The sequence below is a fragment of the Jaculus jaculus genome, chromosome 3 (genome assembly GCF_020740685.1).
Source record: "Jaculus jaculus isolate mJacJac1 chromosome 3, mJacJac1.mat.Y.cur, whole genome shotgun sequence".
NCBI classification, from domain to species: Eukaryota; Metazoa; Chordata; class Mammalia; order Rodentia; family Dipodidae; genus Jaculus; species Jaculus jaculus.
Genome location: NC_059104.1, coordinates 93182387 through 93207739, shown reverse-complemented (window position 1 = coordinate 93207739; position 25353 = coordinate 93182387). Strand labels below are relative to the sequence as shown.

Here is a 25353-nt window from a genome sequence, read left to right as displayed (position 1 = left end):
GTAGTATTGGTGAGTGACCGTCAGGTGTCCCCGGTCCTCCTGAGCTCCTATGCGATCAGCAAATAAATTGATATGCTAGCAAGATTAGATCATCGTTTTCTCATAAAGCAGTGCTGGGGAGTTAGCTCAGTGGGTGAGCTAACTTGGCTCACAAGCATGAGGACCTGAATTTGATCTCTAATACACACGTGAAATGCTGGGTGTGGCGGCATATGCTTGTAATCCCAGTGTTGGGGCAGTAGAAACAGTCATCCCTGGCGTTCACTGGCCAGCCAGTGAGCCTGTCTCTATATTGTTCTAAGACCTCCAAATGCATGAACACATATGTATACACACTCCTTCGCGTGTGCATGCGCACACACACACACACACACACGTACACACAAGTAAATTTTTTTTAAAAAAGAGCATGAAGCAGAATAATAAGACCAAAGAGGGCCTAGAGTGGGACCCATTACACAGGCACCTAGGGAAGGATACTGAGCTGGTGTGGTGCTTGGGCTGAGATCTGAAGGGAGAGACAAGTCAGGCTGCCGTGGAGTGGAGAGAGGGACTACAAAGATCTCAGGGGGAATTGAACTGGTAAAGCCTGAGAGACGGGGAAGGAAGTCAGCATGCTTGGTTTGTGTGAGTGGACTTGGGAGCATTGCTGAGTCCTTGGGCACCCAGTGAGCCAGGGTGAGCAGTTAAGCTGCCCTTATTATTAGGCCAGGGAGTCTCTCTGAGGTCCTTTCCTGGTGTCCACACCTCCAAGTGTCTGCGGATAGTGTTATGAGAGCCGATAAACTTAGAAGGGAGCAATCTGCGGTTTTCCCTAAATTCAACCGAATGTAGTGTTTACCTCGATGATGAAGGTGGGCCTCAGCCTTAGGGGCATTAATCATGCCTGTGATGTTGCCACCAGTGGTGTTCTAGTGGTACTATTCGACCCTCTCTAGTAGTCTATAAGGTAAAGACACGCACGTCAGCACAGTCCCAAAACTACAAAAGTACTTGGGTAGTTTCAGCAGATGCCACGAGACTGCTCAAGAAGCACGTGGCATGAGAGATGAAGAGGGCAAGACAGAGGCCTGCAGCGGCTCTTCAGAAAGTCTTGCTGGCTGCCATAGAAAGAGGGGTTCGGCACAGGATCGCGGGTGCACCTCCCGGGTCGGTCCTACACATAAGGGAAACAAGGCTCTGATTTGAGGCACAGTGCTCAGGCTCAGCTGCAGAGTGCCAGAGCTGGAATTCGGCTGAGCATCTGTCAGACCCCATGGGGAAAGAGAGGCAGTGAGCAAGACCCTGTTACCAAAAACCAGAGGTGAACACTTATCTGCTTGACCTCCTGACCCAACTTAGGCCTCTGTTCCCACAGCTCTGCCCACAAATGATGTGCCAACATCTTCCCACAGCTCCAGAGCTTTCCCTGAATCTGCCCTCCTGGGCCATAGCATCGCCCTGTGCCAAGGCAAGTAAATATTTCATGGGGATTTTAATTTAACTCTAAAGGAATTCATCCAACCCTGAGAATAGACTGTCACCTCAAGAAATAGCACCAAGGAGCACTTGGACCTGCGAATGGCATTGCCACCGCCCCAGGAATGCTAATGCTCCTCTGAGCGCCTGCCTGCCTCTGAGCTTCACTGTGCTCAGGCTCGGCAATCCTAAAACACGTTTGTGTGGCCGTCTATGGGAACATCAGTGAACTAGGCTGGGCTTGTTGTGTGTGGGGAGGGGCACATGACAACTGGATGCTATCAGTTAACCCTCATCCTAACCTCCCTATCCTGGTTCTAACAAAAAGGAGCAGCCGTGGGACTGGCATCCCATCTCTCCAGTGGACAAGAACACCAGAGTACAGATGCTGTGACACCCCCCACCTGCTCTAGGTGTTTTCCTCCCTGGCAGATTCAGTGGACACAGTGGGCAGTCAGCCTGTAGCAGGGACAAGAGAGCAGATGCATGCATTCCCGGCCATGCTGTTAGGGAGTCTAAATGGTGATTTCTGCCGAGGCACTCAGGAGCCAGCAGTGGAAGTGAACTTTCCAGTTCCTTCAGACTTTGAAGCTAAGGTGACCCCAGTGAATCACACAAGCTCACTGGGTATCTGCATAGGCAGCAGAGGCAGGGGAGGGAGAAAGGCTTCCAGCAGGTAAATCGATCAAAAGACAGAAGTGAGCAGATAATCTCATTTACGGTGGGCCTACACACCATGTTAATCTGCTCAATTGAACAGAACTGAGCAGGGAGAATTTGGAAGCAGTTTCTCCGGGAAGCTGAGGGGGGCCCTGTTTCCTGTCCATGGCTTAGGCTGGGCCTGTCCTGGCCATCCCTTCCCACAGTGTAATTAACACCCTCCTGCTAGACAGCTGCCTGAGGCAGGCAGTGGATTCTGGGCTCCCTGCTGCTGGCATCCTAGGGGTTCAGGCATGCATGGTTGCAGTTGAGCAAGAAGAGAAATGCGCCCTCCAGTGGGAAAACCTGAGGCTTCACATCTCTGGCTGGTTAGTGAGGAGTTCTGTCTGACCAGAGTCCATCAGTCTACCTCCTTGAAGAAAAATGCCTCCCCAATCAGCCATTTGCCAGCAAGCAGGACTAGAGGGCAGGCTGTGTCACCTGTCTTCTCTGGGTTCCCTTCCTGCCCCTGGACTGTTGGCTGTACTGGCTGTCCTTGGGGACTCACTTGGGGAAAGTCACCCTCGTAACATAAGAAAGCAGCATGCATAGCCAGTGGAGCGTGAGCATGTATCCAAAGCAAGCGTTCCATATGCCCTAGCTATGTGTATTTCACCAGCTTAGCAACTCTCTGGGCCTCAGCTTCCTTGTAAAATGGAGCTAATGGTGACAAATGCTGTACATGTTATGGTTTTAAAAGGTCAATAATAGTAAGAGCTATCATTTGTTGAAAGTTACTGTGAACTGGGCCTGTTATTTGCGTGAGTGTCTCTCATCTGCTAGGGAGTTGTGGCCATAGGAACTCCCATGGTTCCCACTTCATCACGGAAGAAACCGAGGCACTGAGAACTTAGGATCACACTGCTTGTTGGCAGTAGCCAAGCTGGGGTGAGAGTGCATATTGTGTCCTAACACAGGCGCTTTGTACTCAGTTTGTAGCTCCTGTCATGGTACTGTGGTGCCAGCTGTGTCCTATCTCCCTTGGCAACAGAGGTGGGTGTGCTGGATCTAGAAAGATGGCCAGGAAACATTTCATGAAAAGGAAGAGGTTGAATGGTCCTTAGCAGTAGGTGGATCATGGCCAGACTTTCATGTGTTGGAAATGTAGCTGTGGATAAGTCCAAGGGATATGTCTGAGAGTTGTCCAGCAAACAACTCACAGAAGGGCCTGAGTTCTTGTAGGACTCCATGGGAGTGGAAGTAACAGGGAACTCTTTAAGAGGAAGGATAAGGCTGGAGAGATGGCTCAGTGGTTAAGGTGCTTGCCTGCAAATCCTAAGGACCCAGGTTCCATTCCCCAGTACCCATGTAAAGCCAGATGTGCTAGACAGCACCTGCATCTGGAGTTAGTGTGTACTAGCTAGGGGTCCTGGTGTGCCCATTCTCTCTCTCTCTCTTGTCTGCCTCTTTCTCTCTCAATAAATAAATAAAAACAATATAGAGGAAGGATAAAGCCAAGTGTGGCAGTTCATGCCTGACATCCCAGCACTCAGGAATCTGTGGCAGGAGGATTTCTGCAAGGTCAAAGTTGGCCTGGGTTATACAGTAAGACTTCATCTCAAAATCATACTAGTTACCACTTACTGAGCACTCACTGTATTCTGGCAGTATGCTTCGTACATAAGGTGTAGTATCTCCTTTAGCCATACAAGGACCTCAAGTTGGCATTTATCTCATGCTATAGATGAGAAAAGTGACCTGGAGCAGCTATGGGACCTCCATAAGGTCACAGCAAATCACTTTGGCAGAGCTAGTAGTGAGTGACACAGGCTGGTGGTCACAGGACTGTATAGAGAGAAAGGAGGACTGCACCCTTGACATTGGCTGCATTCGGGAGGGCCCAGAAGAAGTAGAGGAGGTTCAGTCAGACAGGGTTTCAAATGCACTCTTAGTCCTCTCTGCCTGGAGGTCACTGCTGACCTTGGTCATGCGACCTTGGTGGAGTGGTGGGGCCAAGAGCAGGCATCCAGAGTGTACATGTGGCATGGAAGTGCGGGCCAAAGTCCTTTCTCACTAGAGTCCCTTGAATTTGTTGCAGCTTCTCAAAACAGCCCCTGAAGCCAAACTGCCTGGGTTCAAATCCTAGCCCTACTGCTTACTTACTGTGTAAACCTTGAGCAAGCTGCTTAACCAAGGGAAAAGGCTAGATGCAGCCTTGTGGTCTGGGAGCCTATGTGGGAGCTGAGCATGGGCCTGGAAAGAAACATGAAAGGGGATTTCTCAGGAAGATTTAAAGCCTAGAGCTTAAAAAAAAAAATAAACATAAAAGGCCATAAGAAAATAGAGTCTTGGGCTGGAGAGATGGCTTAGCGGTAAAGCGCTTGCCTGTGAAGCCTAAGGACCCCGGTTCGAGGCTTGGTTCCCCAGGTCCCACGTTAGCCAGATGCACAAGGGGGCGCATGCATCTGGAGTTCGTTTGCAGAGGCTGGAGGCCCTGGCGCGCCCATTCTCTCTCTCTCCCTCTATCTGCCTTTCTCTCTGTGTCTGTCGCTCTCAAATAAATAAATTAATTAAAAAAAAGAAAAGAAAAGAAAATAGAGTCTTACTTCTTGTCCCAGTCTACTGAGCAGCCCCAGAGCGCTCTGGGTGTGACTCCACAGGCAGAGCCACACGGGCCTTTGCCCTCCTAGTAGAGCCAAGCTGGCCAGCTCTGAAGCTCCTTCCCCTCTGGGTGGTGATGGATAACTCCAGCCCTTTTCCATAGACTTAGACTGGCCCCACTTGGGATTCTTCAAGCTCACTCAGTACAGTGGGCTGTCCAGAGGCAATTACCCTGGAATGAAGGCTTCCAAGAGACTTATTACCTCTGTATTCTGGATAACTCTTCCTCACTGGGGCAGCAGTCTCCCAGAACTTTCCAGTTAAGTGACATGATGTTGGAATTAAGTAAATGACAGCAAGGAACGGGAAGTGCTCTGCCTGAGTCGTGGCTGGGGTGGAACAGTGCAGGTGGAGGCCTGGCTTACATTGACATGGAGCGCTGAGGGGCACAGTCAGTTAGCTTTCCCAGGCTCAGGCAAAAAGACTCGGGAAGAACAATATGGAAGCTGACCAGAGACAGAGACAGCACCCTGCTGCTGAGAGGGAATCAAAAGGAGGGCAGAGCACATAATTACCTCTCCTAGAGGAGGATCAGAGAAAAGAGGATGTGGAGAATACCAGCCTTCCAAATGGAGCATCTGTTTTGTCTAAGAGGTTTCCAAAGGCTTGGAAAATGCCAGGCTTGAGAGGGTCTCTTGTGGGTCTGCAGAGATATTCAGTGACATAGGGAATAGCTTGTGTCAGCAGAGGGTCACTGGGAGAACGCCATGGGGCCAAGTGCCCAGGGACCTACGTGTGCAGTCAATGCTGGCCTCCAAGCACACTTTCTCACTCCAGGCTCAGAAGTGTCTCCAGAAGCCCTTGTGGAGATGATTATTCCATTGTCAAGTTCATCATCATCATGATCATTGTCACACAACAGCAGAACTGGACAAGCCTATGCTCAGCACTGAAACAGTCTCACCTTCTCAACTATTCTAGAAGGTGGATTCCATGTTTACCCCCACTTGGATAGATGGGAGAACTGGAGCCAAGAGAAGTGAAAGGGTTTACCCAAGTTCACATAGTAAGGATGTGACAGAGCCCAGGCACACCTGCTTCTGCTGAAGGCTCCTGCCCCCACCCCCAGCACTGATCTGAAGGCACTCAACAGTGTATATAGCCTCCAGGGTTCCTCAATACCCATGTCGCTTCTGACTCTCACATCATCTCCATAAGCTGGCATTCCCTCATTTTACAGCCAAGAAAGATGAGTGCCGAGAATGTGGGTGAGGGACACGTGGCCCGAGAGAGTTAGAGCCAGCCTCCTGGCCATCCTCCTCCCACTGGCCAGGAAGGGCACTAGGTAGAGGAAGCAGATTAGGAGGGAAAGATGCTGCTGAGGGCAAAAGAGAGGATTTTGCCCCAAAGTGGGCAGCAGTGTGTAATGAAAGCAGCAAAGGCAACAAGGACAGCTGTTGTTCACCTGGGCTGGTGCTGGCTCTGCTGCCACCACTCGATGCTCTTGGGAGGTTCTAAGGGAGCCCTGGGGGAGCTGCAGGCTCAGGCGACATGCAGGTCAGAGCCCTGCTGTGAACATACCTCTCCCAGTCTGGCCTCAAGTTTCGGTTCAGCCAAGCCTGTGGGCTTTGATAACAGTGGTGGCTACTGTGTGATCCCTATTAACCCCCAATGAGACAAAGGAGGATATGTTTTGGAAGTCACCTCTATGTTGGCTCCTGCCTGGCCCAGCCTTGAAATTTCCACCAACATCCAAGAGATAAAAGGGGGAGCCCTCAGAGGTGGCTCACAAAGCTCTTCAAAGAGTGCTTTCAATAAAAAATGGGAGGAAGAGAAAGTTCTAGAGCTCGTGAGGATCTATTTATATACCCTTTCGCATGTGTACAGCCCCCAACACCACGATTTTGGGGCTCAGCCACATTCCTGCTCCTGTCTGCCCCTGCTTTCTGTCTTCCTCTGGCTCAGGACCCTTGGCCTCTTCTGATCTCAGCCCCTTGGGGTTCCAGGGTCAGGTTGGAGCACCACAGATGGCTTGCGCTTTCCTGGCCTTTTCAGATTCTGCCCTAAAAGGAGAGAGATGTTCCGCCGCAGGTCCCAGCAGCTGCTGCCCAGTGTGGGAAACAGGCCCCCGCTCCGAGTTCATTTCCTCATCCTTTCTGCACTATTCCATCTGCTGACTGCCATCGTCTTCCACGGCAGTGTTGGGCCAGTTAACGGAAGCCACGTGTCCTATAGTCAGCAGAGCCATGTTTGGGGATGGCAACTGGAAAAAAAAAAAAAAAAAAAAAAAAAAAGTCTAGCCAAAGGCTGTCTGGGTGAATCCTTTCATTTCATGATCAAGGAGGCTGGTCCAGAGAGGATTGTCTTGCCCAAGGGCCCAAGGTCACAGTGAAATTGGAGCTCCACTGTGACAAGAGCCAGGCCTTCAGATGTCCCATCTACCACTCTTCCGTGGAGGGCACACCACTCCCACCAACCCCACGATACCTCAGGCCTCAGGTGGGCTGCTGTGTGCAGCCACACTCATCTCCGCCTCCCGCTCTGGCCATTCTAGGGTCTGTGCAATCCTGGCCCCCTCCTCACCTCAGGCTGCTTTGCAGCATGATGTCTTTTTAACTAAGGTAAAAGCAAATGAACACATATCTTTTGGAAGAATCTGATCCCACCCACGTGATTGTGGCTGGCTCCCTGAGGTATGCTTAAGCCAAGGTAGATAATTACTCTTGTATATACTAAGTCAATTAAATATAAAAAACAACGACCACCAAGCCTCCCAGGCTGCTTCTAGGTGACTGGCTCCCTTTCCTATCTCCTTTTCCCACTTCCCCACCCCAACTTCCTCTGGACTGTGGACCAAGAAAAGAGAAAGGGGTTGGGGGGCACGGAGTCAGCCATGTGGGCCTGAAGCAGTGTTTCTAGGGCAATGTTAGGAAGTGTTTGTGATGGGATTGGCCCATGAGATCTTGGGGCACACGCTGTCCCTGCCTGCGAGGATCCTTGGTTGTTGATACAGCCCGTTTCCAGCTTTCTGTCCATATGGACATATGGAATTATTTTGGCATACATAATGTCATTGTTGGCCAACTTCTATAAACTTGTGAAATGATCTCCAAATTGTTTTCCAAAGTTTGCCCTTTGTGGAAGAAAGCTGTATGTGAGAAAAGAAAATTGAGGTCAGCATTGCTTACTTAGGCTAATTGATTTGGACTTAAAATAACCAGAAGAAAAGAGAAGATGCTATGCTTGTCTCTTGCTCTAGCGCCTATTATCAGTTTTTGTTGTCTTAAAAAAAAAAAGTGTAGGTGTGTGCCCATGTGTGCATGCACACGTGTGTGTCTATGTGTGCACATGTACCATGGCACTTATATGGAGGTCAGAAGACTGTCTTGAGGTGCGTGTGTGTATGTGTGTTTGAGCACATGTCACTCGTGGAGGTCAGAGGACCACCTTGAGGTGTTCCTCTTATTTCTCTGGGTCAGGATCTCTTGTTGCTGTAAATAAATGCCAGACAAGCTGGCCTCCAAGCTGTTGATTCTCCTGCCTCCTCCTCACATTGCCACAGGAGGGTTAGGCTCACAGATGCCTGCATCATTTTGCAACTGGCTTTGTGTGGGTGCTGTGTCAACTCAGGTCCAAATGTTTTTTTAAGCCCACTCTTTTAACCATTAAGTCATCTTCCCAGCCCTGGAATTTTTGTTGTCTTAATCTTTACTTCTGTTTCTTCTTTCCAGTTCTTTCCACCCCTATCCGCACCCCAGGTCTTGGGCTGGGGTTGGGCTCACATCCTGCAGCACACACGCACCCTCAGGTGCACCTTTGCACACTCGCTTTCTGTTGCTGTGCACTCCGGCTCACTGAATTCAAGTCATTGCCACTATAGGGCTGAGATGCTGAAAGGAATCTAAGCAACCATCTAGAGCCCCCAGATGAAGGAGCTGACAATCTTCTAATCAAACCCCTCTCTAGAGCCCAAGGGCTGAGACACTTGGTGGCAGTAATCAGCACTCTAACAGAAACAGAACGAGGCACTCACACGTCCCCTTCTTTATTAAAATCCTCTTCCATCCACACTCTGGTTTCTTTGGAGGATGGCTTTGCTTGATAAGGCCCTAAGTTTGTTCACCCGTGCTGGTGCTGGGCATGAATTAAGGATGAAAGGTTGGCGTTGAGATATAGAACAAGGCAAAATTTTCCAGTGGATTTCTCCTTCTTGTGCACAAACCATAGTTCCTTGGGGAGTAAATGAGAGCCAGCATTTCTGCTGCTGCTAGCTGCTTGTCTTGTCACTGTGACCAAACAACTGACAGGAACAACATAACGCAGGGGAAGGTATATATTGGTTCATGGTTCAGGGGGCACAGCACATGATGGCAGGGAAGGCACATAGCAGGTGGCACATGCCACATGCCTGGTGTCTCGTTTCTCTGTGTGTCAGGAAGGGGAAGGCATGAAGGAAGGGGAGAGAAGGGAGGGGGAAGCTGAAACTCGGGTCACCAGAGCTGTAAGCCATAAGCCCCACTTTTAAGGCCCTATGTCTACCAGTTAGGGCCCAAAGTCTCCATAACCCTCCTGAGCAGCTCACCAGGCAAGGACCAAGTTTCAAACACACGAGTCTGTGAGAGACATTTCACACTAAAGCCACAACTTCCTCCTTCTTTCTTTTGCAATGGGTTGGTACAAGTCAAGCATGTGTATGTCTGTGTGATACACACACACACACACACACACACACACACACGAGTATGTATGCACACATGTGCCCATACTCCTTCACAATTGATGGATGTGTTTGTAGGTTGTTGGACCCTTCACTCTTGCTCTTATCTGTTCATCTTTTGTATCAACTGATCTGTAGATGGAGTTACAGAAGCTGAGATGTGAATCACAGTGGCCATTCTGAAATACAGTAGCTGGGCTTTAACCATGGTCATAACCTGCACTTACCTCAAATAAAGAGTCCTATGTGTTACCACAGGGGAGAGAGTCTGATCTCTTGGGGTTTGGAAAGAGGCTTGAGAATTCACATTTTAGTTGGCCCAGCAGTTGGCACATGCCAAGCAGGTGGCCTCATAGGTAGGTTTTGAGCATCACATTAGAGAACTGCTGTGAAGGCTCCAGGACTGACTCCCTTTGCTCCATATCCTTGGATGAGGTGAAGGAAGGGCAGTGAGGAGCCTCCGTTGTTGGTTAGGCAGAGTATGGGTTGGAACTGAGACCCAGCGCTGGGCTTTCTCACAGCCCCAGGTAGCCTGTGTGAGAGCAAACACTAGGAAGGGGCTTCCTTTTAACAAACACTGGAGACAAGGAAGAATTTCCTGCCCGGGAAGAGTAGTGAGGTACTTTCCCAGAAGGTCCCCTCCACCAGGACATTTGGAGAGTCTCTGGACAGGGTAGTTTTGACTTTCCTGCTTTTAAGTTGCCTGCGTATTAAAGGGCTCTAATGGTCACAGTTTCAACATCTTTTCCTTCTGAGAGGGAGAGTTCAGAGCTGTGCTGGGCTCCTGAGAATCTCTTCCTGAGTAGAGAAGCCAGGGCAGAATATCCTCCCTGGAAGGACAGTCTGTGATCACCAGCTCCTGTGCCCCACCTGATGTGACGGTCTCTCTGTGCCTTTCAGAAAGCAGATCTGGCAGTGGCAGGCTTAACCATCACAGCTGAACGTGAGAAAGTGATTGATTTTTCGAAGCCATTCATGACACTGGGAATTAGCATTCTTTACCGAGTTCATATGGTAAGAGACTTATTTTATAAGCATTTATGTCATTAAAGTTATTTGCATGAAAACACTGAGCTATATGATAATAATGAATGACTCACAGAAATATTTAGATTTCGAGACTTCAATGCAAATGTGCTGGGCTATTTTTTCCCCCATCAGCTGCAGGAACTTACAAACAGGAGGAATGGAAAAGTCACACTTGTGAGCTTTCCAGTGAAAATTGCTTCTGTTTCTAAATAGAGATAGCCAAGGGTGATTCATCAGCACTTGGAACATACTGTCTCATACTAATGATTGGCCTTGGTCAGGCTGCTTCTTCTGGGGGCAGAGACCAAAGCCCACATAAAAACCTACAACATTCTCAATGACTCTCCCATCTCCAAGGCCCACTGTGTTTACTCTGGGCATTCAAGGATGCAGGGCTATGGCATTTCTTCTCTTGGTTATTTGTGCTGGTGTATACAGAACAGAAAATCGATGCCTACTTTATACCTGGCCACCTGTATTCCCTGTTTTAAAAGGGCGATTTTCTGGCTAAATCAGAATGAATACATGAGAACACACCAGTAGACAGCCAAGTAGGGCAAGACACTTGACTTTCCTGGCTGGTGGGCAGAATAAGAGTCACCACGGTTGGATCTCACCCATCAATGGACCATTGCTTTGCTGCCAGCCAATAGTCGACCTTTCCTAGTTCCCATTATTGGACAGAAGACTCTTCTCCTTCATCCAAACTGGCTATAGGTGTGCAGCTGATGGGTGGGTTCTTGTGTGCTATAGTGGCCACAGTTTATCTGGCACACATACTCCAGGACATAACCTGACACCATGAGGTGTGATGGCAGCTCTCATTTATTAAGTACATCTATGTCCCAGACACTGCCAAGTGGCTGGGATATGGATTCTGGTTTAGGGGTGAAGTGTGTCCCCCTCAGAGTACATGTTCAAGTCCTAACCTCCAGGAGCTTCGCATTTGAACTTGTCTGGAAATAGAGTCCTTACCAATGTTGTGCAGAGAATATTGAGTGTTGTCAAATGGAAAGGCACCAAGAAGCACTCACTGACACACTTGGTGATGAAGTGACCCTCTCCCGGGTCCCAAGCCCCAGCCACATGGAAGAGATAATTCTCTGCCTTTGGAGTCTCAACCTTGCTCAAATAAGTGTTGAGATTCAGAAGAAACTGAAATTTGCCAATGAACTTATCCTTCCTATGCACAAATCTGAATCCCCTTAGGAACCAAGGAGGGACAGCATCGGGAGGTGTGACCCGAGTTCTCTGGAAGGGAGGTCTATGTCACAGAGCACATGAGCAAGCTCAGTTGCTCGTACATGCTGTCCTGTGCTGGGCCTCAGAGTCCATCCTTCTCACTCCCCAGCTAGGAAAGATGACATCAAAATCTCCAACTCCTCAGGCCAAGACAGAAGGGAATCAGAGAATGTGGTCACATTTGAGGCTGCTAGTGACACACCTGTCTTATGGATTGAGGAGGTTGTGATCCCTCCCAGCAAGTGTCCTCCTCTCGATCACTACAATGACAGCCTGTGTATTGAGCACCTCTATGTTGCAGACACTACCAGGTGGCTGTGATGTGACCTCTGCTTTGGACTTGAATTCCATCTCCCTCAGAGTACATGTTGAAGTGCTAATCCTCCATGCAGGGGACTACAGTTAGAAATAAAGTCCTTGCCAGTGTAATGAAAATGTTATGATAAAACCATACCAGGCTAGGGCAAGTCCAAACCCAGTTCCTGGAGAGGAGATTTAGACACTGACACAGAGGAGAGAAGGCCATGTAGATGGAAAGGCAGAAGTGGAAGGTGGCATCTCTATGCCCAGGAGGAATCACAGAAGCTAGAATTCATGGACGATCCCTGCCCTGCCGTCATCTCCACAGGCTTTCCAGCCTACGGAATTGTGAGATAACTTGTTTCTGGTGTTTCAAGTCACGGCTGTGGTACTTTATCATGACCATCCTAGGAAATGAGTACAGTTGTGTTATTCTTATTTTAGAAGTGAAGATGTGGGCTACAATCAGTTTTAAAACTAGGTCAAGGGCACATGCTGGTAATAGTAAATGTACTGGTCATGTTAGTAAATCAAAGAGTAGGTTCCACCTGGCCTGCCACCCTCAGGTGTGTAGTCTTTAATAACTTGGCCTGTAAGGTACTCATGCTCACCGTGTCTCCTGGACTGTTCTAAGAAAAACCGTGAGCCGATTCTAAAATCCCAGCTTACAGATCAAATGATCAAAGTCACCCTTTAAGCTCTTCAGCTACCCCAGGGCAGGGTCTGGACTCTAGGACCTCCCACTCAAGAATTGTATTTGTATTTGCTTATATTTGCTCTGTCAGTGCTCCTCAGGCTCTTTTCCAGCCATCCCCATGTCTCTAGCATCCTCACTTCTGTCCCACTGAGTCCCAACTGGGCTTCTGGCCTATATCCAGAACACCCTGCTCTAGCCAGCTGTAGCCACACCACCATGCCCTGGTCCTGATTTCTTGATTAATGCAGAGAGAACTAGAGCCTTACTGATGGCCTACCAGCAACCATGTAGCTGGAGGCACCTGACCCTAAGTGTTTCTACCCTCTGGCAGCACCTGTAACTGGACCTCTCAGCATGATGGACACCACTGTCTTGAATGGCAACTGTGGTCCCAGAACTATACCTAAGTCACCAACCCAATGGGCACCCTAAAAGGGACTGACTACTTCCCACCATCCACTCCACAAACTTGTGTCCATGTGACTTCCCTGCTTCAGCTCCCAGAATGTCAAGTCTCAGGTGTCACCTTGGCTAGGCTATGTTGCCTATAGGTTTGGTTCACCTCTAGCTGAGGTGTTTCTGTGAAGGTATTTTGGAATTATGGTTAACATCCATAATGAATTAGTTGGAGGTCTTCGGCTTAGAGATGCCTCCCTTCAATCTCTGCCTTTAAATATATATGATCTTCTCCCCTTTATGTCTGTGTCCAAACCCCCTGATTTTTACTTACTTACTTATTTGAGAGAGAAAGAGAGGCAGACAGAGAGAGAGAGAGAATGGGCACACAAGGGCATTCAGCCACTTCAAATGAACTCCAGACACATGTGCCACCTTATGCATTTGGCTTACATGGGTCATGGGGAATCAAACCTGGGTCCTTTGACTTTGCAGGCAAGCGCCTCAACCACTAACCATCTCTCCAAACCACCCCCCCCCTCTTCTTTTCATGAGGACACTCTGTTATTGGACTAGGGTTTACCCTAATCTAGTATAACTATCTTAACTCTTCATAACATTGACAGGACTCTATTTTCAAATAAGGTCACATGCCCAGATCCTAGGGGTTAAGATTTCAACATATATATATTTTTAAAATATATTTTATTTATTTATTTGAGAGAGAGAATGTGGCAAAGAGAGAGAGTAAGAGAGAGAGAGAATGGGCATGCCAGGGCCTCCAGCCACTGCAAACGAACTCCAGATGCATACGCCCCCTTGTGCATCTGGCTTGCGTGGGTCCTGGAGAATAGAACTGGGATCATTTGGCTTTGCAGGTGAATGCCTTAACCACTAAGCAATCCCTTCAGCCCTCAACATATATTTCAAGGTGAGGAGTACAGTTTAACTCCAAGTATGTCAGTAGGTCTTACCTAAGCATTTGGAGGCTACAAGATTTCTTTTCTTTTCTTTTCTTTTTTTGGTTTTTCAGTTTTCTGAGTTAGGGTCTCACTCTAGCCCAGTCTGACCTGGACTTTACTATGTAGGCTCAGGGTGACCTCGAACTTAGGGCAATCCTCCTACCTACCTCTACCTCCCAAGTACTGGGATTAAAGGTATGGACCACCAAGTCCAGCCAAGGAGGCTACAAGATCTAAAAGAGGTTTTCTGAAGAAAGAAGTCTGCCCTAGGACAGAGATCCTTCCTACATTCCTAGCCTGCTGATCTTTTGGATTTGCCTGTGCCTACAATCATATAAGCTAATCCCTTAAAATTAATCTAGATAGCTGGACAGGTAGATGAAGATAGAAAATAGTTAGATTGATGTGATATGATATAACTAGAGATAGAGATATATAAATACAGATAAACAGCTATCTCCCACTGGTTGTGTTTCTCTGGAGAACCCTATCTGACTATTATGGTCATCCAGCCTGGTCCAGAGTCCCTCCCCTCGCAAGCCTCTCCTTAGAAGGCTGCTTTGTGCCACCTGGCTGCTAAGATCTGGCTTGTAGTGGGATCAAACAGAGTGAAAAATGAGTGCTGGCATGGATAGCTGACACTGAGCAGACCTGACAGCTTATACATTTATTCAACAAATATTTATTGAGTGCATTCTGTGTGTGAGGCACAATGCTTAGAAAGTACTAAAAAGTTGGTTTAGGAGAGGACAATCCTGAACTGATAGAGACCAGGTGAGAATCAGTCTGCAATGAAGTGTACTGACACACAGACACCTTAGCAGGACTTTGCAATGCGAGCATCTACACAGGTGGAATTTGCCACAGGAACCTCATTCTAAACCTACACAGAGAAGCTCTCTCTAAAATAATAGTGCCAGGGTAATGAAATTAAGGTTAAATAATGGTGTTTACTAATTTGTGAATCTTCTCTGATTGATGGTTATCTTTGAGCAAAACTATGGCTAATTTACTCTGATTTATAATCTGTAAGGATCTTGAATCTCTATTTTAGTTCCATGTCAGTGAGGTCACCTGACTAATGAATAATTGTTACCAAAAAGTGAGCATCTGGCAGCAATCATATCTGTGTGCAAAAGAAGAAGTGATTAACCCAAAGCATAAATGCCAAGGCAAGAATTATTCTTATTCATTTATTTCTTATTGTATATATTGGTGGGGTGCCATGCAATGTATACAATGTAATCCCAATTAGTAATTATTGTAATGGCCTCCAGAATAATAAATAATGAGGGACCAAGGATATAACCAAGGTAGAATGCTTGGCTAGCATGCATAAAGCCCTGAGTTCAATCCCCATATCACACAGACCAGGTGTGGTGGCAAACACCTCTCATCCCTGCATTGGAATGGTGGAGGCAGAAGGATCAGAAGTTCAAAGGCTCCTTTTTGAGAGCCTGTCTCAAAAAAAAAAAAAAAGTGATAGCAAGTGTGTCTCTGAAGCCTAAAGATGCCTGGCAACGATTTATGAATTTCTCACACGCCGTGATGTGTTATGGGATATAATCTCTATTTCTGCTCAGGGGTCTCTACTACCTACCTGCTACTTGGCTGGATAAGGAATGTAGTTGATGATCCATTGAGCTTTTCAAAACTCCATTTGTAACATCCAAGACACCATGGTCTCCTGGTATTTCTTGCCTTTTCATCATTTCAGTTGACACCTCTCTCTCTAAATGTTCCCCTCCCCACACTCTTCTCCTTATAACCTTCCCTAGATAATCTCACTTTAGGGCTGGAGAGACGGCTTAGCGGTTAAGCGCTTGCCTGTGAAGCCTAAGGACCCCGGTTCGAGGCTCGGTTCCCCAGGTCCCACGTTAGCCAGATGCACAAGGGGGCGCATGCATCTGGAGTTCGTTTGCAGTGGCTGGAGGCCCTGGTGTGCCCATTCTCTCTCTCTCCCTCTATCTGTCTTTCTCTCTGTGTCTGTCGCTCTCAAACAAATAAATAAAAAAATAAATAAATAAATAAATTTAAAAAAAAAGATAATCTCACTTTAATCTTTGAATTAACCCTCACCTCTTTCATGAAATCCACTTGTGTATGTCTCACACATGACTGTACCTCTCCTGAATGTCTCACAGTCTGCTTAATACGTGCCTTACTCAGACTCATTTGTCTTCCTCTCTCTGGCCCATCTCAGGTAATATCAACTCCATTCAGTGATCTGAGCCCTCTGAACTCTCCTCCCTCTCATCGTACCTCCCAAATATCCAAGACATTCCCATTTCGTCTGCTTTTCTGTAGCCTAAACTGTTGCTACCTCAGTGGCTTATATTCTCCTCAAAAGCAAAGTATCTCTTGTGTATTACTGTACTCAACAAAGGAGAAATAGTGAAAATCATGTGCCCCAGCCCAGCTGCTCATGCAGCCATTTCTGATTCTGAGTGCATGTTAGCTTTTTCATCTGCACAAATTTTGTTGTCATGCAAATTAAATGAGAATAAACATGCAATGCACTCATAGTAATGCCTCATGTATACACAATGAAGTGTTAGCTTTATTTAGTAAATGCATGTCAGTTCCTCCTCGCTACAACCTATCTTCCATACCACAGCTAGAGGAATGCTTGCCTGTTCAGCAAATGTAATCATATCAACCCCACACTTCAAATCATTCACCACAGGACCATCTCTTTAAAAAGACCAAGTTCAACCATGTAGCCTGAAGAATAATGCCCATGTTTTCAGCCCATTTCTACTTCTCTTCCTGAGAGGCCCTCTCATACCAAATTTCTCACAGAACACCCATTACAATGGGCTCTTCCTGCCTTTTCCTCTGGGATCATGGTCATCCTCTTGCCTCTCAACCTCAGAATGAACTCTTCACTAGGTCTTCTGTACCCAGGTCAAATGGCACTTGCTCTCTCTGAGCTGCTGTCTTCCCTTAAACTAATGTGATCAGCCTTAACATACAATATTTCTTGATTATATATAATAAGAAAGGAAAGAGGGAGAGAAGAGAGAAGGGAGAGAGGTCATTAATCCAGGTCAGCAAATTCCTGGTAGGGCAACACTGGTCTCTATTAGAGGGTCCAGGATTCCACACAGAAGAATGAGTGACCTAAGTAGATATTTGTATTTTAATTTCTGACTTTTGCTCTCCTTAGTTTTTGGAGGTAAAAATAGCTGAGAGACAGCTATTTTAGGTGGCCCAAATAGATCTATCTTCTGCTTAGGTAGGGCCATACCTGCCACCCAAACTTATTGTTGTCCCCCTGCAATGTCAGCATATCCTTCAACAGCTTAGCATTTGCATTAGTGACTCGTCTCATTTCTGTGACCAACAAACCTGACCCAAGCAACTGAAGGAAGAGACAAAGGTTTATGTAGGCTCACAGTTTGAGGGTGCCGTCCATCATGGCAGAGGAATCTCGGCAGCAGGAATGTGCAGTAGCTCATCACACTGCGTCCGTAGTCAGGAAGCAGGAAGTGTTGAGTGTTGTCAGCTCACTTTCTGCTTTTTATTCAGTCCAGGATCCCAGCCCAGGGGATATTGCCAAATATATTCAAGTGGGCCTTCCTTCCTCAGTCAGACTTCTCAAGAAACATGAGAGGTGTGACTCCTAGGTGATTTCAAATCCAGCCAAGTTGACAATGAAGATTAACCATTATAGCATCCGCTTGAGAAATCATCAGGATCCCTGGCTAGGGCCCTAGAAGCACTGCTTGTAGGACATGCATAGGTAGCCAAGCCCTTAGAATGTGAGGTGTGTCACTGAATCTTCAAGGATAAGAGAGTGAAATGATAGGACTGTTGAGGCTCAAGTTTCATGACTTCTCTGGCAAACTATCCCATTCCTCTGCAGTAAGTTCAGCATTTAGTATAGTAGTACATCTCCAAGGGTATTTGGCTTTTGAGAGTTTTATGGTACTAATGCATACTGTGAGCTCTCAGATAAGTGTGAATGGAGGAGAGAAAGGCATAGGAAAACAAAAACACAGTTGACATTAGAGCATAGCATGTAGTTTTTTGTCCCTTTTGTCTGCTGCAGCCATTTGCCTAATGATGTTTTGCTCAGACTAATAAAAAACGAAGTTTGCATTTCTCCAGCACTCTCTGTCCATTGTAGTAAGGCATCATTGGAACGTGTCAGAACCCAACTTTGGATTCAACATTTGGCTCATTTAACTCCCAAATGGGTAAATTTCATCTGCATAATCTAGTGTTGGCTTCTTCAGGGAGGTCGGATTTATGTCTGAGATATGACTGATTGCTCTTCATTCATGATGCACTTGCACACTCAGGCTCTGGCTGAGTGCGGCAACATTCAGGCAGTGGGTGATTCCCACTGTGCAGGACAGGAGCCCGAGACACTGGAGCTTACTGAGGGTACTGGAAAGAGGCCAGGCCACAAGTGGAGCAGCGGGCACTGAAGCCAGGCTTTCTGTCCCCAAGTCCAAACACTTCTAATGACATGTCTTCATGGTGCAGTAGGTATAGTCCTTTCAGTGTCAAGGACATACATTAGGTGCTCTTTCAAGGTAATTTCCTATTTGAGGATAGATACACTGTGATCCACGTAGCATCCCCAGCCAGCCAGAGCTTCTGAGACTCTCTGGAAAATGTAAGCTACCATTTTCCTTTATTCTGTCTTGTTCTACCTTTGATAAACAACTGGGGAAGTTTCAGGTTCTGTTCTTTTCTTTTTTAATCTCCCTTATTCACAGGTAGAGTCTTCACTCAAGAAAACTAAAGAAGAAAAAAACAAATAAACAAAAAAAAAATCAGACAGTGATTAAAAGTGAGAGAGAAATAAAACGCCAGCATCAAATTAATGCCTGACATTTGCTAGATGTACTACTTCTTTTTCAAGAATGTCTGCTTCATTTCAGAAAATCTCTCTAGGAAAATGGAGAACAGTGCTAAGTAAACCAGTGAATCATTTCCAATATTGCTTACTCTTCAGCTATAAGGATGTAGAAAATTAATCAAGTTCTATTCCTTAAAGCTGAGTAACCTGATTGCCCATCTAATGGATGTATGGATCCCTGAGTGTATAATCATTTTAATATTAGTTATTTACTGAGAATATCTCTCCCAAGAAGCTCGAGTGTCTTAGCATTATTTGTATTAATTCTTGCATACATCCCTTAAGTAGATTGTGGAGCTCTGTTTTACAGAAGAAAATGATACTGGATCTCTTGTCAAGGCCAGTGCCAGGGGAAGAACTTGAGTCTCCTTGTGCTAGATTTCCAACCATTGCAATGAGAATAGATAGGCCAACATGTGGATTCTATGGGCAATAGGTCATCTTGGTGTTTCGTGTGGAGAGGAGTTAGCCACTTGATTCTCTTTCCCTCATGGAGCCTGAGGTAGAGGGTTAGCTAAGCCAGACAGCACAACTCACTGCACACTCCTTAGAGAAGGCTTCCCACGAATGCTGCAGCAGGACCAGAGATCTCATATAATCACACGAGCTTATGCAATCGCGTCTAAGCGCCTTCTGCCTCTCCCAGGCTATTTTCTTCTCTCTTCAACCCTAGAGAAGGTTTATTGGTCACTGACCAATGCTGGCAGTTGACCATATAAAAAGAAACTGCTCTATAAATTGCCATTTAGTTCTAAAGACAGTCAAAAGCACATGAAGGACATGACAACCCTTTGTCACTGATATGTCATTGATAGAGTCTAAGAAGAGAGTTGAAGGCGCTTGTCTATGTGTATGGAAACACTGACAAGGCACATGGCCCTTATACAAATCTAAGACAGCCTGCCACATATCTGCTCTACTCTGTGGGTAACTTCTTTGAGAAAGCTGAGGAAGGATAGAATTCTAAACATTGGAATCACAGCTAGGCATGGTGACACCTGCTTGTCATCCCAGTACTCAGGATGTGGAAGTCTGCCTGAGCTACGTAGTGAGTTCACATCCAGCCTGAGCTACCTAAAGAGATTATGTCTCAATGAACAAAACAGGAATAACAACAAAAACAAAACTGAGTCACTGGTTTCTAAGAACCAACCTTCCAGAAGGAAGTTGCCTGAGTTGTGTCCTTGGAGAACTCTGAGGGAATCCCTTCTGATTCATATGTTACCATCCACAGGACGAAGTTATGAAGAGTGATTGGCACCAGATGACTTTACCCCTCCCTCTCCCAAAACATCTTCAGTATGTGTCACCATAGGACAGAAAGTAGGATTTCTTGTTGCTTGGAGGCGGCATCAGTACAGATGGAAATTCCCTCCTCTGTCACATACCATCCCTGTTTTGGTTTGGGCTGCCATTAGACAGAAAGGGAACACATAGATCTTATCATATGGTAACTTATTTGTCCTCAAACAGCCCCAACCCCACAATACAGGTTTTATTATTCCCCCCAAGAGTAAAGAGAGACCTAGAACAACATACAATGACCTTAACACCCCAGGACCTTAGGCTAGTTGGTGACTATCACTTGTGTCTCCCCCACCAGAAGGAACATCTAGAATGCTGACCCTGAGTCTGCTCAGACTGCAGCATGATCCATAAATCTAAGGGACTGCTTCTGATTTTTAATTCCATCAGCAGGGCTTGGCCCGCCCTTGACATCTGAGGCATAGATCCATATCTCTAGCTATCTCAGATACATAGAAAATACCACTTATCTATTTCCAAAGTGGCATTCACCAGAAGGAACTGACCCCACTTAAAGTCAGCAGTTCCATCGATTGTATAAATCAATACAAATGCCTATAAAACAACAGAGTCACAGTAAATGATAATGAGGATGAATAAATAATGTTTATGAGGACTTTAAGGGTGGAGGAGTAAGGAGTTTGGGATTCTGTTGGCACTAGGGAGAAAGCCTAGGATTAATTAGAGAGTTTACTAGAACAAGTTGCGAAGATTAAGAGGAGAACATGATTTGGCACAGCTGCCCTGCGAAGGGAGGAGTATATGGCATGCCTATGGTACAGCTTGATGAGTGAATACTCAGGAAATTGAAGCCATCACCAGTGATGTGAGTGAGGCACTTAACCTCCCCGGCTCTCTGTTCTTCCATCTGTCAGTTTGGGAAACTGGGTATTGAAATGAAGAGAACATAGTTACATACTGAGTTTTTCAGAAGAACAACATCACCATCACATTCTGTGGGTTTAGAAAAAGCTACAAAATTTGAAAGAAATGCCTATGGTTATGTGACATCTGATTTATTCCAGATGCCAGTGGCTCAGGAGCCCTTTGGGAAGGAAGTCGTCTAAAGAATCCACATAGGAAAAATGGTTGGCATTTGGAATCTTGCAAGGAATATACTTCTTTTTGGTATCAGCTCAACAGCGTGGGCTCAGCCTAACCCTGAGCTGCATAAGCCCAGGCCCAAATCTCAAGTGATTTGCCCAGACCTTGGCGTCAGTCAATCACATATGGAATCAGATGTTGCCTTGCCAACATGACTGATAGCTCTCTCACTGAACTGTGTTTATGCCTTAGTCCTTGTTTGTGTGCTAGTCTGTGTTTTATCACCTGACTCTAAGAATTTTTCCCACGGCTATGCATCATTTCTTATCACTCATAACCAAATATGGCAACTTAAATAGTGCTGTCATTTTCCTCAATTTCACTCATTGTGATACAATCAAGTATAGATTTCTGACACTGAACATCTAATAGGGTTTCAGGTTCAGAAAGCAACAATAAAAGGTTTTATTCCTCTTGGCTATCTCGCAGTTGAGAGGTACAGAGGGAAACCATCCTGACAGGGCACACACAATCCACATGTCTGCCCAGACAAGTAGGAGTGGACCAAAGTAGAGAGAGCTCTGCTGCAGTGGACCTGGTCCCTTGCTGCCTTCCCCACTCTGTGTGTGATCCTGAGTCCTACACTCCGTGTCCTCCTGTGTCTGCTATTGGCTCCTGGGGTGATGAGTAAGACACAGGCAGATTGTGATGGACACTGGAATGATCAACCAGGGCCTCAGATTCTGCTGCTCTTGGAGTCCTTTGCTGCTTGTTAGTGGATTTATATCATGACGGGACCAGAAGCACTCAAGTGGTCTTCTCTCTGTCTCTCTCCTATTACCTTCTTTCAGTTATAGCTTTGCTTCTCCACTGGATCCCAATCAATGTGACTCAAGTGTTCTGTGCCCATCAAGTACACATGTACCGTGAGGAGGACATCACACTTGGGCTGTTTGTGGCTTATGCCACATGCTGAAAGAAAAATCAGCTTCACAGAGGCCACCTAACAGGTCACTGTCACGTTGCTAAAAGATCATAAGACCCAAAAATGACTATCTCAGGGCTGCAGATATGGCTTAGCAGTTAAGACACTTGCCTGTGAAGCCTAAGGACTCAGGTTCAATTCCCTAGTACCCATGTAAGCCAGATACACAAGGGGCACATGCGTCTGGAGTTCATTTGCAGTGGCTGGAGGCCCTGGCATGCTTATTCTCTCTCTGTCTGTCTCTGTTTCTTTCTTTCCCTCTCCTTCTTAACTCTCTCTCTTAAATAAATAAATATTTTTAAAAGCATCTCCCATAAAAAAAATGAAGTTCGGCATGGTGACACATGCCTTTAATCCCAGCACTTGGGAGACAGAGGTAGGAGGATCACCATGAGTTTAAGGCCACCCTGAGACTACATAGTAAATTCCAGGTAAGCATGGGCTAGAGTGAGACCCAACCTCAAAAAAAAAAAAAAAAATGAATGACTGTCTTGTCAGGTAGTAAATGGACTTCCTCTTTGTGTCCTTCTGGATTGTAGTCCACCAAAGGAAAGAGATACTGTTCCCCAGATGGCTGAAGAATGTTCTATTGGAGCCAGGCATGGTAGCACCCATCTTTAATCCCTGCTTTCGGGAGGCAGAGTTAGGAGGATCACTGTGAGTTTGAGGCCACCATGAGAATAGAGTGAATTCCAGGTCAACCTGGGCTGGAGTGAGACCCTACCTTGAAAAACCAAAAAAAAAAAAAAGTTCTTATTGGGTCTCTGAGTAGGAATGGAAAGCCACCCAAAAGAGCACATGAAGTCACCCAAGACTGAGGCTATGTGGTACCACAGGACCATGAAGCTCTGGTTCTCTTACCCACCACACAGAAGGCTATGGGAACAGATACTGCTACTTGGAGCTGCTCAGCATCTTGTAGCTGCCCATGACTAATGCAGGCTCAGAGGCCTGGTCGAGTTTAGCTTGATAGTGGGGTTCCCAGTTTAAAAATTAGGTACCTGCATAATGATAGCATGTGGTGTCATGGCTGTTATAAAAGTTTAAAAGTTGACAGGTTCATAGTACAGTTGAGCTTATTACTAACTTCCAGTCCCATCCATGGACTTCCTTCATTCCTGAGATCACAAAATCCCAGCCCCTTTCATGTAGAACAGTCTTTCAAGTACATCTAATGAAAGAAGCAAGCCTAGCACCATACCATGGCTGGAGAGGGCACCTCCTGTGTGCCATGAAGCCATTGCACAGCTCCAGGGCCACCAGACCAGCTGACTTGTCTGTCCTTCTTTTCAGAAAGCCATAAATCTAGATGCTTACATGAACTTTCCTTCTCATTTAATATTGGCAACTAGAAAACAGGAAATACTGTGGGTAAATGAAGCAAGCCTATGATCTCCATGCAACTCATGGGCCTCCAGGGGTTAATTTAGCCTGTGGCCAGGATCAGAGACTTGCCAAGACCACACTGCTCAAGATGGAGCTGACAACTTGACTCCATCTTTTTCATCCCATTATGAGAAATGGTAGGAGCTTGGCATCCATCTTCCATTCCTGCCTCCAACCTCTGGGAGCCTATTGCTGGACATAAGACATACCATACTTCTCATGGCATGGTGGGACAAGCTGGGGGCTTCAAGTCAGAGATGTGTCTTTAGGTTTCCACTTGGACACAGGTCTTGACTGCTCTGAGTTTTGGTTTATCCACGAGTAAAATAAACATAATAAGCAGTATTTTCAAGGACCACTTCAAGATTTACATGAGCTTGTTTGTAAGATCACAGTGAGCAGAAAGTCAAGAGGGCCTGTTGCATCCTCAAGAGAAAGATACAACTGTCAAAGAGGGTCACTGAGATCAGAGCCCAGCACTGCAAAGGGGCTCCTGAGCCCATCTGCGCCCATCACTGAAGACACAGGGCAGTGCATCATGGGCATCAAGGTCTGTCCACTTCCCCCAGCACAAAGCGTCATGCTAAGGAGTGACATGCCGACCCTGCCGTTCTGTTGCATTTGTGAGAAGGGAGTTTGGGAGGTGTGTAACACCTTCATCCCCAGCGCCACTTTAGCCTATTATCCAGAACCATGCCCACACTCATCACGCCCTCTGCCCTGCCTGGTGCCATGTTGACTGACTGTGTATGGTGAACCTTGTTTTCATCTCCACTTCCAGGGACGCAGACCCGGGTATTTTTCCTTCTTGGACCCCTTTTCTCCTGGCGTCTGGCTCTTCATGCTCCTGGCCTATCTGGCTGTCAGCTGTGTCCTCTTCCTCGTGGCTCGGTACTCTCTGCTTCCCCTTCCCTGTCCTCACACCGCCACCTCGTGTCCACCTCTGGGAACTGCATGGGGCAGGGGTAGGAGGAGAGGGTTGCACAGAAGACCTCAACGCCAAACCGGAGCGCTGAGAGAGGGTCTGCTGTCTGAAACCATCACTGTCCAGCTGTCGATTTCACACCACCCATCCATATGTCTGTGTGTGCATTCCCTAGTGTACACAATGTAGACAGGCGAGCCCCCCTGGACTTACTTCTGCACCCCCCTTCCGGACCCCTCCTAGTTTTCCCACGCCCTCCCCACTATGTCAGGAGCCTTGGGAAAGAGAGATGGAGAAGACACTCAGATATTTGGCTACCATGCCACTTGTCCTTGCCAGAATCTGACACAAAGTGTTGAATGACAAGAAATGGGGCCTGCAAATCCAGACTGGGTAGGGTGCAGAGGCTGCAGTGACATAGGCCAGGAGAGAATGCCATGTCCGCAGAGGCTGGCTCGCCTCTGAAAACACGGTTGTTTTGTTGGATAAGAACCAACTAGGCTGACAGGCAGCAAGAGTGCTAGGGGAAGAGGGGCGTTCATGAGTGATGTTGAGTTGGGAGAGATGGTTGAGATTGGGGTTGGGGAGAACAAGCCATCACCTCCTGTCCCTAGGAGCCAGAGACTGCCTCTGGTCCTATGGAAGAACCCCCCAGGGGCATTTCTAGGCTGAGGCCTCCCAAGAATGTGCAGAAGGTTATCCCTGCCTCTGAGCTAAGGCAGCCTGCGGTTCAGGAGGGGATCCCAAACCACTCACTCAGGTCCCTCCTTCCTCAGCCCTCAGCTTACTACAGC

The 25353-nt window shown here is 46.8% G+C and overlaps 1 protein-coding gene across 2 annotated transcripts in view; it reads left to right on the top strand.

Annotated features, from left to right (window-relative positions):
- The window catches only part of Grik4 (glutamate ionotropic receptor kainate type subunit 4), a 464253-nt gene that overhangs the window by 409153 nt on the left and 29747 nt on the right, over nucleotides 1-25353 (top strand). For both annotated transcript variants that reach the window (XM_045145696.1, XM_045145697.1), the window contains exons 13-14: nucleotides 10316-10429; nucleotides 24416-24525. In XM_045145696.1, the coding sequence (XP_045001631.1) occupies nucleotides 10316-10429; nucleotides 24416-24525 (224 nt within the window). The remainder of the gene's footprint in view (nucleotides 1-10315; nucleotides 10430-24415; nucleotides 24526-25353) is intronic.